Below are 13,553 nucleotides of genomic sequence, written 5' to 3' on the forward strand. Positions count from 1 at the left end.
AAACTATCACACGGAACCCATTTGAAAAAGCTACGAGGAAAATTGGCACATAAAAATAAAACCCTCATCTCAAAACTCTATATACTCTATATACTCCCCATGCTCTGTGCATATGAGCAGCATCTAGGTGTCAAATAAAACTGTTTTGCTGCAGAGTTAAAATCCCCCTGTTCAACCCTTCAAGGGATGGCGGATGGGGATTGGGTCCTGGCTGGGCATTTGGCATCTCTCATATCACTAAGAGACGGCTTTAACTGGTTATCTATCTAGTTTGACTAGTCAGTCAACTATTTAGTTTAACTTAATTATTAACTCTGCCAAAGCTTATATAAGGGTTGCAGTTAAAAACTTCGCTGGTCGGTCGCCACCGGCCACGCCCGCACCCTGTGCTTGGATATATTTGATCGCCCAATGATGATGATGCATTCATCCTTCGATGAAGTTAAGAGTAACCGAGCACGAAAAACGCTTCATGCAACCGAATGCGCTTGGAACATTCTTTGCCGACAAGCAAAATAAATGATTGGCTCTGCTCGTTGGATGCATTACGCCTTGGTGCCTGGTTCCAAAGGAAGTATGTCCTTACCGCTCTCACTGAAAATTAACATTCAGCTGCAGACTTGCACTGTGAAAAATGTTTGGACAATGGAACAAGCTGGACCGACCTTCCTTCCATCGCGATGTAATTATAATGTGCATACCCATCCATGTTTTTACGTCGGATTTCTGGCCTTGGGAGGGTTGTGCAAATACCTCCTCACCTTGCCTAGAATGCATGTATGCATGCATGCATGTCCGCACATACCTCCCACTACGTCGGCTGATGGAGGAGCATTTGGGAAATATCGGCTGCTGAGAGCAACGAAATGGGGGGCCCTGTTCACAGCCTGTTTCATCTGAAGCGAGCTAGCCATGAATCCATCAACCCGTTTACTCCGTAGTTGTGCTGACCCTGACCCTCTCCGGAGTTCTCCGTAGTAATTAAGACTGGGCAGTGTCTCCCGCTTTTTAAGTCACGACCACTACCGCCAACTAACTAGTTATCTAGTTAGCTGACCTTGAAATTTTCTTGCAATATCAAGGTTCGAGGAGCGGAAAGGACATCTCGAGCACATTGAAAGGGAAAGCAAGTGATGAATATCTAACAATCGAAGTAATTTTTATCACCATCGGTAGCCCCCGCCTCGATCTTCTTCAGCCTTCTCAAACCTCATCTTCCCCAGCTAGCAGAGTTATTAGGCATCCTAGTTGGTTCACCACGGTTGTTGCTGGCAGTTGTAGCAAGTCTCTGGATAGCCGAAATCCAAGGGAGGGCACCAACAATAATAATAAAAATAAAATAAAAATTAAACAGTGACTCGAATTCAAAAACGGTTGAAATCTTCTGATACCTACGAACCATACTTTGGCCCCCCCCCCCTCCCGTCACCCTTTCTACCGGATTCTGCCTTCAGCCAGATAATAAGGAACCAGGGTTTAAATCTTCGTCATTTTCCGCCCCAGAAAAACCCAAGCGCAAATTTTAGGGCCATGGTTCACAGCCTCTCATAAGGCGTCCATACAACCTCACGTTCATTTCACATATTGAACCAGCTTCCACAGCTCTCATAGACTGCAGTAATCAGGCAGGATTTTCCACTGCCCTGTTTCACCAAAACCTCCAGCAATGGCCATAACGCCCTTCCGCGAGAAAATCAAACGTGTTTTCTCGCGCTCCAGTTCCGGGTCTGGATCCGCGTCCGGGTCTCCCCAGATCACGTCCAAAGATTCAAAGAGTCTGAAACCCAACAACACCAGCCGACGGCACAGCTACGGCCTTGGGCACAAGAACGGGCGCACCAGCAGCAAACTTGGTGCCAGCAGGATTCCCATTGCCGTGAAACCCAGCAAGACCAAATACCGAGCGAACGGGAAGCCGAAGATCGAACTCTACAAGGCACACGAAGTCCCGCGATCGAAATACTGGGGCCCGTTCGACGAAGCACATCTCAGGCGGCTGGCAGCGTATTCGATTACCGACGCGATGTCGCGAGAGCGTAGACCACGGTCAATGATTTCAGAATCGCCATTGGGGACGAGGGTATCGCCTTCGCGGAGAGGCAGTGTAGAGGACGAGGTGGAAATAATGCGATATGCTGCTGGGGGCGCAATACCACCGGATGCGTTCGGCCTGGACGTACAAAATCAGCTGCATCCCTTGGTGGTAGCAACGATGGCAGAAAGAAAAAAAATGGACACCTAGCCACTGAGCGGCTTGCAAGCTTGCAACCCTCCTCCGCACCACCCACCTCCATTCCGTCCCTATCGGGGACAACAAGCCTTACGTCCCAACTTTTGCCAGCCACGCAAATGGGTCCGCATGGGCCTCCACATCAGTTCACGTCACAAACTGAAGAAACTCCCCTCGATCAGTCGGAGACAGTCCTACCATACACCACCACCACCACCACCCTTCTCTTTGAGGCCGTCTTTGCTGTCCGAGAAGATAATCATGTCATCATCCACGCCCGTCACGCCTGAAAATTTACCGATAGCACTAAACGCGGTAAAGATACAATTACGAGTTTACGAATTGTACTTTTCTTGTCTAGGATTTTTTTTTTTTTTGTCGTTTTATCTATATCACTTTTGCTTGGCAGGAGTTTGGATTGTTTTGCCTGCATATGGCCCATGGACAATGGAGCACGCGTGGGCGTTGATATATCATCTGGTTCTGTTATTGCATCCCCTATATGCCGGTCTGCTATTTATAATGATTCACCTATTGAAGTATATCTAAGTAGATCTAGATCTTAAATTAGAATGGGGTGCATACACACATGCAGTGAGTGTTTCCATGGATGCGGGAGTCCGGTCATGATTCGATAAGACTTAATTAAGCGGTTAATTAGTGAGTCAAGATACCAATCTTCTCTCGGTCTCTATTCTGACTGTTCATTTGCTGTAAACTTATCTTAGGAAAAGAGAAGACGTATGTAACATCAAAACGGTCTGCAGCGGGTGGTAATGTGGCGAAGCATCGGATCATGAATAAATCCCGCCTAACCGGAGGTTTTGATATTGTGGGTCGTTTGTTCGGAAATGCCCTAGGAATTCGGGGTTACCCGCGTCCGCAATATTGAGCATTCACACGATTGGTCCTACAAATTGTATGCGCATATACACTCCTAAGCAGAATGGGTATCCCGGCAAAATCATGCGTCGAAAAGGAAAGTAACTAGAGAAACAGCTCACGATTCCTGAGTCGTGCGTAAATCATAAAACCCGCTGAAATGCACACAAGCTCCGCCATGCATAGAATGTATGTATTCGGCATGAAAAAGTAGACCACCGATACCAACGTCTCAAGTGGATATCAAAAGCACCTCCTGAAAAACACAAAATCAAAGCATGAAACTAAAATGGTAAAGAAGGTAGAAAGGAAGAAAAATCATCAATCCACATTGACAGTTCATATCTCACTCTTACTCCTCATGTGTAACCGTCATATCCAAGACCTCCACTCTCCCCTTGCCCTTCGTCTCACCACCAATAAACTCACTAAGCCCCTTGAACGCCCCCGGCTCCGCAAATCCAATGACCTCCCACTCATCTGCGTTCAGCACATCCTGCTCCTCCACCTGTTCAAAGTAGTTTAGGATACGATCCTTCACCGTTCCTGTCGCCTTTGGCGCAGCAGCTTCAACATGGTAACCCTCATCATGCGCCTTGGAATGTGCATGACCTCCCTTGCCCTTCTTATGCCCGCCTCCCTTGGTAGGGGACATGGGCTGGTCTCCACCACCACCACCATAATTAGCCCCACCAGGTCCAGATGCAGATTTGACAGCTTGTTTAAGGATTGAAGTGGGACATGTGATGCGCAGACGCATGCGCGCACGCATGACGGGGATAGGCTGCCAGGCAATCAAAGCTTTCATGGCATCAAGCGCCTGGCTCTTAGCAGACTTGTTCGTCACAACTCCCGTCCATGTTGGTTTTTTGGTCCTCTTGTCATCCTCTTCAGCAGCCGGAGATTCCTGTGTAGTTATTATTAGAGCATCACCGGCAGCAGCAGTAGGAGGAACAGCAGTCATAGTCTCGGTGGTCTTTCCCTTCCTGGCCCCATTGCCAACAATACCACTGCCTCCACCCTGCTGACCGCTCGCGGCACTCAACTGATCTAACGCCTTCGAAATCATTCCAGTGGTATACACGCGCTTTGACACAGGGTCAACTAGCCTCGCACTAACAATTTCGAGAACCTCCTTCTCAACACGCTCGAGGATATCCTTGCGCTCACGCTCACCAACCTGCACCTCACCCTTACGGAGGATCTCCTGAATAATTTCATCGTTGGATGTCTTGGGACCAAAAGCCTTGGATAGTTCTGCGGCCGGGGCGGTTTGGGCCTTGGAGACGGACAGAAAGACGGTGGGAATCTGCAGGACATTATCCAGGTCTGTCTCTGTGCCGGAGCGGTATTCGAGCAGTTTGTTTTTGTAGCAGGCCAGTTCGAAACGCTTTTTGCCTGGATGGCGCGGGAGTGGTTAGCTATTAAAAAGTTAGGAGGGAACGGAGGGGTAGATTTTTAGGGGTTACACTGACCCTTCTTCAGCCGGACAACCGAGACGTTGGTGAATTTTATCTGGTTTGAGGGTTGGATTATGCCTACAGGCATCTTGATGAAAGGAGGGGGGCTCTCAGGATGGCTGCTTGACAGCAGATGTGGAATGTACAGTTTCCGTATGAGACAGTGACGAGGACTATGTCAGCAAATAGAGCTATCTGCTATGATCGTGAAGGGCAACAATCATGAGCCCATCTAATGAAGTCAGATGGGTAAAGAGGGGGTGTTTGTATTACCCTCATCAGCGACTGTTGATAAAGGCGTTGTTGTTGTGCTGTTGGAGGGAATGCAAGGATGCAAACAGAACAAAACATTCACTTGAATTTGACGTCCCCTTGATGCAACTTACATCAGAGGGTGGAAGTTAGTTAAACTAACCGTGCCACGCGCAACTCACCATTAGTGAGTGCGCCCCACCGTAAAGAAAATATCACCGTAACGAAAATCTTCTAGGATCACCAATCTTCAAAAATTAATTAATGGTCAACACCATGCCTATCTATAATATAAAGATTATCTATATACTCATTAGAGTGTGTAGAATCCCTGATAGATTGAGATTCATTAATAACATCATGTTGTGATTGATTGGCATTAAATTTGAAGACTTTAATCCCAACTGACTATAGAGCTCTATTTCTCTCTTTTATTGATTCCTCTTCCTTACAATACTTGATCTTGTGATTGGCATCCTTGATAGTGAGGACCCTCCCTACCTGCATCTGCCTGTGGCTGTTTTTGACAATCCAGCATCTATTCATCAAATAATGAGCAGATAACTCATTCTCTCAGTGCACATTCAATTCTGCCTATATCAGACTCTTCTTGAAGATCTTATCCAATCACTGAGTCAGATCAGATGTCAGAGTGTTTTTCATCTCTTGTATGATATTATCTGCTGCCTTGATTTGATGATGTAGTTTTATGACTATACCTGCAGATGTCAACTGAGAAGATGTGGTGAAGGATCAGATCTTATAGATGGAGTAAAACTGAAGCATTCTTCATCACCATCATAAACAAACAGCTCTGGGCCGTCATCTATTTTATATTGTCTCAGGCATTGAAGGATTACTTCTCATTTGATTGAATAGATTCCACGGTCAGTGAATCTCAGTGAATCCAGCTCTGATGATAACAGGTTTGAAGATTTAATGACAGATACTCTCTAGATTAGCAAGGAACAGCCTCTCATCATATTGCTCATATCTGTATCAAGAAGCCTTGTTAACTGCTTTTGTATGATAATGCTTATATTGCTGGAAAGTCAATCATCAAAAGATTGCAGTAGATGACTTGTATGAGATGAGAATTCAAATATAATATCACTGGTGTGAAACTTATACTGATTGAAGACAGATTTATAGCAGTTGAACCAGTTGATAACAAAACTTATATTCTCATCTGACACTCATTTTGAATTTCATAGGTTTCTGGTTGACCCTCTTATAATCTGACAGACATTTGATGAATTGATACACCCACATCTTGCCAATGATAGGAGGAGGGGTGCCAAAATTGATATGATAACAACTCAGCATTCAATTCACAGCAGCTTTAATATGCTCAACTGTAGGAGGACAAAAGTTTTTATTCCATTGATGAATCCACTTCTTGATCACTTTCTTCTAGCTGTCACTCAACATTTGATTGATCAAAGCTTTCATATTCCTTGATCTCTTTCTCTTAATGTGTCAATACGAAGTTCCATATAGAATTTAGAATTCTCACACCACATCTGTGATTTTAAATTTGGATTTGATTTTATGGTGTCTAATGCCATCTAAATCTGATCTTCCGAATATTTAATATTATTAGGCATGGTGGTGGTGGTTATTGATTTTTGAAGATTGGTGATTCTAGAAGATTTTAGCTACGGTGATATTTTCTTTACGGTGGGGCGCACTCACTAATGGTGAGTGCGCGTGGCACGGTTAGTTAAGATCACAAAATCACCGTATCCCAACTGACTAGATCTTAAATCAAATTATCTCAACGCCACAACGCTCAATTAAATTAAATTAAATTACACTAGGTTGAGGACATCTTATTCTTGTATGACTGAGAGTGCTGCAATTGCTGCAGTGTTGTGGAGTTCATTGGCGTGGTGCAGGCTCAGATGGCTGAGACTCGCAGGGTTGAATAACTGCCTGTTCAATAGGTGCAGCAGATGGAACAATAAGATCCTGAGCTTCATTCCTAGTTAGACCTCCTGCGTGTTGGATTTGATGTCTAGATCTATTCCGCTTTTGCTTCTCTATCTCATTCACATTGAATATATCCTGGTATTGCTTCTTCATAATAGTGGCGCTGACCATGCTATATTTGCAAGCCTTGATAATTTGGTCAAGGCCTTCCACTAAGCCCTGAGTTGACCTTCCATAAGCTCTTTAACCTTGTTCACTTGCTGTTGCAATTGCTGGGGGTCACAGGGTGTTTGAAGCACCCAGGATGACGTTCTAGATCTGCTAGGTGATGGCGTAGGGGTCGCGGAGTTGAATATCCAGCTGCTGGATAGCATATTCAGGCTGGAATGGCACTATTTCATTAGTTTTGAAGCCATTCTGAATGTTCTGAGCTTTGAAAGCTTCCACACAGGCTGCAGGATAAGCTTCTAAGAAATCAATCTTGGAAATAGTATTGATTCCAAGCCGCATTTGCTGTTGGACTAGACCCCCATATACTCACTTTAAAACTAAAAAAATGCTCACATCTAGTGGCTGCAAAAGATGTGATGAATGAGGAGGAATGCAAAGACAGATAATTGTATTATCCTTGCAGATTTGATCAATTTCAGAAGTAAGATGACTGCTGTGTCTGTCCAGAATAAGAAGGATAGAACTGCCAATCTGACATGACTTTGCTTCTAGAATAAACACCTGTGTAAGTCATTTAAGATCTATTTCATCAGTAGTCCAGCTGTTAGGACTAACATCAAACCTCCAGTCATTTGAAAGGCCTTCAAACCAGCCTTCCAGCAGATTTTGATCCTTGAGAATGATGTATGGGGATAGAGACCATCCTGACGCATTGACTGACTCAATTTCAGTCATCCATTCCTGATTTCCAGGCTGTAGAAGCTTTGCCCAGCTGTGATGCTCACAACTAGTATAACTTTAGTAGTAGCACAGAGTCCCATTGCAAAGTCAGTCTCATCAAAGTTGTATATATTCTTTGACAGAATCTTATGCTCAGCAATTTGCACCCTTCAAGATCTTAAATCAAGCCTGAATAACCTTCATATCCTCACATTTTGGCCTGGTCATGATTATAGTATCTGGAGTAACAGGTCTGAAGCTCTGGACAGCATGCCACTAGATTTGACACACAGTTCTTGCCAACGTGGAGGAGGGGAGTGGTAGAGATGGTGGAATTCCATATAGTAAGAAGGTAATTAGCTATATCCTCAACAAATGCCGGCTATGGGGGAAATCCTCATTTAGCTTGATTCAGCACTCATTCAAGTAGCCTATTCTATTCAGCCTGGGTTAATTTGATTGAATTTGCACATAGATTCATGTGAGCAGTCAGGCCATTAGAATCTTCTTTAGAGTAGAGAATGGCACATTAAATACACGTGCAGCTTCATGAATTGAAAATATTTCTTGCTTATTTAAAGCATTTATTGCGAGTTCAAGCCTCCCCTCTCTCGCAAGAGAATTTGAAGCTTTTCCATTGCGAATTGGTGGCATAATTGCGCGTTGAGGTGATGAGTAGTTAAAATGAGAAGATGTTTTGAATTGGTGATCAGCGGTCACTTGGGAAATACATTCACTATCAAGTTAACTACAAAATTGTTATTTCAGGATTAGTCTATTACATCATGAATTTTAGTTCTTTGAATTCTCAAGACTTCTTGCAAAGTGACTCAATTGAAACAGCAGAGCAGCAAGATTAAATGTCCTATGAATGTTCTTTTTAGTCTCATCAAGTTCTCAGTCGCTAGTTAAAGAATACCAGCTGGTTATGCGCAGTGCCACTTTACTAACAAAAGAGAATATGAAGCTGGGAGCTGTCAATGCCAGGCAGAAGTGAAATAGGGAAAACCCACGTACATATATTACAGCTGGAGAAGGTATTCTAACCACCCAAGAAGGATTAGATAGGGCTGCTAGGGTTCGGGAGTTCAATCGGCTCATTGAGAGAAAGGGTTGAGAGGATTCAAAATCTGAGGACTAGAAAGAGAGAACCAGCACAACTGTAGAATAGTTTAACTAATACTGTGTGGGATTGGTCTGGGCTGCTCACGGGCCCAAGAGCAGTTAACTCTATCCCATGTAATATCTATATATATACGAAGTTACCCACCCCACCGAGCAACTATTAGTTGGTTAGTTGGGTTGTTGCTTAATTAATTTGAATTTGGTCAAATATAGAGGTTAGTTTAACCATAGTTAGCTAGCCTGACCCCAGCCAGCCAGCCAATCGGAGCTTGGGCTGCTTGGCTCCTATTCGAAGAAGGTTAGCTGGGTTACCCCGTGACGCAATGCTCAAACGCCGTCATTCGAACCCAGGCAAGTCCTTTTTTTCTTTCACTTTCACTTTCAACCTCAACCTCAACTTCATCCCCCCATTCCGCCTCGATTGAACCTCACCTACGCCGTCCCATCTCATTTGACAGGGCTGCTACGGCACTGAGGCAGCTCCAGTGTTGGTTTAGTCTTTGTTATAGGTATGTCTACTCTGAGTGTTAACCCAGGACCTTGTTAGTCAGATGTGACTGGGATGACTCCTTACCGAACCTTGGTTAACCGTTGTTCCTATTTCAGGCCCCATCGACTTACGACTAGTGCAACAAACAACTCATTACCCGCAGGAGGCTTATTTTTTCTTTCTCAGACCAAGATGAAGTCTCTCGTCCTTGGACTTCTCGTTGGAAGTGCAATCGCCTCTGGGCCACTGCAGCATGTGCTGCACGCACCACCAGAACCGGAGCCGGAGCCGGAGCCGGAGCCGCAAGTTGTGAAAGACCCTTTCGAGGAGCTGCGTGATACCTTCGATCGCCTACGCAACAAGGCCGGAGATATTTGGGATGATGTGATGGATAACATTCCCAACATCATAAGTAACATCCGACCTCCTACAATTCCGCCCAAGAAATTCACGCGTCTCCCGGATTCAGAATGGACCCATATCGTCCGGGGTGCTGACTTAGAGGCACTCTGGGTGGATGATGAAAGTGGGTATAAACACCGTAAGGTCGATGGGAAACTTGCACAATATGACCTGAGAATCAGAGCTGTCGACCCCAGCAACCTTGGTATCGACAACGTCAAGCAGTACAGTGGATATCTGGATGACAATCTGAACGATAAACATCTCTTCTACTGTAAGTCCCTGTCCATCATGAACCCCCCGACACCTTCATTAAATTTATCTAACCGGGATGAACAGGGTTTTTTGAGTCCCGCAATGATCCTGACGGAGATCCTGTCATGTTATGGTTGAATGGAGGGCCAGGTTGCTCCAGCTTGACTGGTATGTTCTTTGAACTTGGACCGTCCAGTATCACCGAAGATATCAAGGTCAAATATAATCCGTACTCTTGGAACTCAAACTCGTCGATTATTTTCCTCGACCAACCAGTCAACGTTGGGTTCTCGTACAGCAGTCAACCCGTCAGTGACACGGTAGCTGCTGCCAAGGACATCTATGCCCTTCTTACACTTTTCTTCACGCAATTTCCCCAGTACTCCACGCAGGATTTCCATATTGCTGGTGAATCCTATGCAGGACACTACATCCCGGTAATCGCTTCGGAGATTATGCACCACAAGGACCGCAACATCAACCTCCAATCCGTAATGATCGGGAATGGCTTAACAGATCCTTATACGCAATATCCACTCTACAGACCCATGGCCTGTGGTGAAGGTGGATACCCTAATGTGTTGGATTCTGAAACTTGCCGATCCATGGACAAAGCTCTGCCACGCTGCCTCTCAATGATTAAATCCTGCTACGATGTCGAGAGCACATTCACCTGCCTCCCAGCTTCCATCTACTGCAACAATGCTCTCATCGGCCCTTACCAGAGTACCGGCCGCAACCCATACGACGTACGAATTGACTGCAAAGGCAATGGCCTCTGCTACCCTCAATTGAATTACATCACCGATTACTTGAATCAGCCATATGTGATGAAGTCACTGGGCGTCGAAGTCGACAGCTACGAATCGTGCAACATGGACATTAACCGCAACTTCCTCTTACACGGTGACTGGATGAAGCCCTACCATCGCCTTGTCCCGTATCTCCTTGCCCAAATGCCCGTCCTCATCTATGCCGGCGATGCTGACTTCATCTGCAATTGGCTGGGCAACAAGGCGTGGACAGAGGCCCTTGAGTACCCAGGCCATACCAAATATGCTCAATCTCCAATGGAAAACTTGACTATGGTCAACAGCGAGGGAATCAATGAGATTTTCGGCGAGGTGAAGTCTCACAGCAACTTAACCTTCATGCGCATCTTCAAGGCCGGACACATGACCCCGTTCGACACACCTCAAGCGAGCTTAGAATTCGCCAACAGCTGGTTGAGTGGTGAATGGTCGGAAGTATAGTCTTCATAGATCCCATTTCGATATGTTCCATATTGTACCCCTTAATTTTCAAATAAACTAATTAGATTTATATACTTCGAGGTTGGAGGGACCCAAATTATCCCGCCCAGATGTTATCTAGCTTTTATTACATCGGCACTTTCCGGGAACGTTTTATCTGCAGATTTTGTTATGCGCAGTTTATATACGTTATTTGCTTCCTGTGCTTTTGACTTTTATTCGTGTTTATTTCGCGGCGTTGCTTTTTGTCATGTTGACTTTTTCTCGGGGCTCATCATACTCGCAAGAGCCACAGGGCATCGGTGCTTATTAACTAGTATAACTTAGAGGAATAACATAACCCGTATGCGTATAATTTTTATTCCCAGATAATCTCTGTCATCTGGTACTTGGTGTAAATTATCAACATATGCATCCGGGCTTTATACAGTTTTACATCTTACTCTAGACTCTACGGATTAAATAACTAGATCACATCTTTCCGAGATGCCAGATTTAAAGGGTTGCCTAGCCTTAACTACAAAACAGGGTGAAACGCATCAATCTGTCGTTTGAAGGATTTACTTCAACCTAGGGTTGCCTACCAGCTACCGCCTAAAGAAGCACACCATAGTAATACTCCCCACGACTCTAAACCAGAAGTACGTCAGTCTTAAGACTTTCCTTAAAATGATAAGAAACCTTAGGATGCCATATTTGTGGGTTGAAGACGCGGTTCACCACTCTCACATTGTCCGTTGGAAGAGATCTGTTACACAATCACACAGCGTGAGAGAATGGGTGGATGTGCGCAGTAGAGGCAAAATCAAGAGAAGCGACGACTCATAAAATTGAGAGTTCATTTTCCTGCACATTTCCTTACAAACCGCGAAACGATGGTTCAAGCAATCATTTTGCGGAATAACCTATAAAATGAGAGAGAAAAAAATTATATGAGCGAGAAAAATAGCCATACAAAACAAAAACATCATGAAATTTGAAGAATGGATCAATTCATCCAATTTTTTTTGTTTTGTTTTGTTCTTGTATATTTGTCTCCATTCGACTTAACCCGATTGCACTCCATGAATGTCCCGGCAAAAACAAGCCATATGGAAAAAGGACACATGGAGGAGGACAGGATACGATTCCCTCCTTCCCACATCCACACGCAAACCCCCCAACCAACGCACCAAAACAAAAGAAAAAAATAACAAAACAGCAAGAAAGCAAAAACTACACCGCTTAACCCTTCTTCTTGCTGACACCGACAGTGCGCCCTCTCCGACCAGTAGTCTTGGTGTGCTGACCACGGACTCTGAGACCCCAGTAGTGACGCAGACCGCGGTGGGCGCGGATTTTCTTCAAACGCTCCAGATCCTCGCGAAGCTTGGACTCCATCTGGTTAGCAAGAACCTGTGTGTCCTTGCCGTCGGTGATGTCGCGCTGTCTGTTGAGGAACCAGGTGGGGATCTTGTATTGGGTGGGGTTCTGGATGATGGTGACGATGCGCTCGAGTTCTTCGGTGGTGATTTCTCCGGCGCTATTTTTGGGAGGTTAGTATTTACAAATACATGTGTAGGTGTGTATCAGTGTATAGGAGTTTTGTGTAGAAATGGAAGAAAGGAATGGGTTCGTTTTTCGATGAGCACTGGGGCGGGGTTGAGATGCATGGATCTGGAAAGGAAATCGTCTTGGTTCGTTGAGTTGTATTTTGTATTCCCAGCCTCAATGTTTCTTTTCCTTCCTTTCATTTTTCCCTTCCCTTCTCTTTCTTCATCTCCAGCCCTTCCAATATCAAAACTCTCCAGTCCCCAATTTGCATCCCGAACAAAAAAAAAAACCATTCCAAATCCCACACCCAATTTCAATCTCATCCCGCATAATCACACAGCAACCAAGTCTTAAAAAACAAGAAAAGAGAAATTCGCTCACCGCTTATTCAAATCGACATCAGCCTTCTTGCAGACCAAGTTGGAATATCGGCGCCCAACTCCCTTGATCTTCGTCAAGGCATACATGATCTTTTGCTTGCCATCGACGTTGGTGTTGAGAAGACGGAGGATGAACTGAAAGTTCGTCTTCTCACCGGACACGAGCGCTATATGTGTTCACATAACCGCATCGGTCAGTCATTCCGTTATTCTCCATATCCACATCTAGTACTAGTTCCAATATTGTTCTTCGTGGCGACAAGGGGCAGGCAGGAAGTAATACGTACACATGACGGGCGATATATGCTGTGCGCAGAGCGGTATATCGTCGCTTGCTTGAAGGGGACGGGGTGAGCTGGGCGATGCTGTTGGTGGTTAGCAGTTTGTCGGTCGTCGGTTCGTTTGAAGAATGTTTGCGTTGTGGGATCGAAAATTGTCGCCTAGCTGGAAAGGGACTAGCTCGAACCA

At 45.0% G+C, this 13,553-nt stretch overlaps 5 protein-coding genes across 5 annotated transcripts; 2 read left to right on the plus strand and 3 right to left on the minus strand.

Annotated features, from left to right (window-relative positions):
- Positions 1-1,666: 1,666 nt before the first annotated feature.
- PAAG_03510 (hypothetical protein) lies at positions 1,667-2,520 on the plus strand (the record flags this gene model as incomplete). The annotated part of the gene is made up of 2 exons (XM_015844992.1): positions 1,667-2,163; positions 2,262-2,520. 2 exons carry the CDS (start codon positions 1,667-1,669, stop codon positions 2,518-2,520), a joined length of 756 nt encoding a protein of 251 aa, XP_015701966.1.
- Positions 2,521-3,464: 944 nt separating this feature from the next.
- On the minus strand, positions 3,465-4,660 carry PAAG_03511 (hypothetical protein; the record flags this gene model as incomplete). The annotated part of the gene is made up of 2 exons (XM_002794920.2): positions 3,465-4,510; positions 4,588-4,660. 2 exons carry the CDS (start codon positions 4,658-4,660, stop codon positions 3,465-3,467), a joined length of 1,119 nt encoding a protein of 372 aa, XP_002794966.1.
- Positions 4,661-6,705: 2,045 nt separating this feature from the next.
- Positions 6,706-6,927, minus strand: PAAG_11640 (hypothetical protein; the record flags this gene model as incomplete). The annotated part of the gene is made up of 1 exon (XM_015847248.1): positions 6,706-6,927. The coding sequence occupies one exon, from the start codon at positions 6,925-6,927 to the stop codon at positions 6,706-6,708; it is 222 nt and encodes a 73-aa protein (XP_015703157.1).
- Positions 6,928-9,454: 2,527 nt separating this feature from the next.
- PAAG_03512 (carboxypeptidase Y) lies at positions 9,455-11,172 on the plus strand (the record flags this gene model as incomplete). The annotated part of the gene is made up of 2 exons (XM_002794921.2): positions 9,455-9,938; positions 10,004-11,172. 2 exons carry the CDS (start codon positions 9,455-9,457, stop codon positions 11,170-11,172), a joined length of 1,653 nt encoding a protein of 550 aa, XP_002794967.1.
- Positions 11,173-12,396: 1,224 nt separating this feature from the next.
- PAAG_03513 (40S ribosomal protein S18) lies at positions 12,397-13,376 on the minus strand (the record flags this gene model as incomplete). Its single annotated transcript, XM_002794922.2, has 3 exons — positions 12,397-12,694; positions 13,087-13,252; positions 13,373-13,376. The coding sequence occupies 3 exons, from the start codon at positions 13,374-13,376 to the stop codon at positions 12,397-12,399; spliced, it is 468 nt and encodes a 155-aa protein (XP_002794968.1).
- Between the last annotated feature and the right edge of the window lie 177 nt (positions 13,377-13,553).

Source organism: Paracoccidioides lutzii (assembly GCF_000150705.2).
Source record: "Paracoccidioides lutzii Pb01 unplaced genomic scaffold supercont2.7, whole genome shotgun sequence".
NCBI classification, from domain to species: domain Eukaryota; kingdom Fungi; phylum Ascomycota; class Eurotiomycetes; order Onygenales; family Ajellomycetaceae; genus Paracoccidioides; species Paracoccidioides lutzii.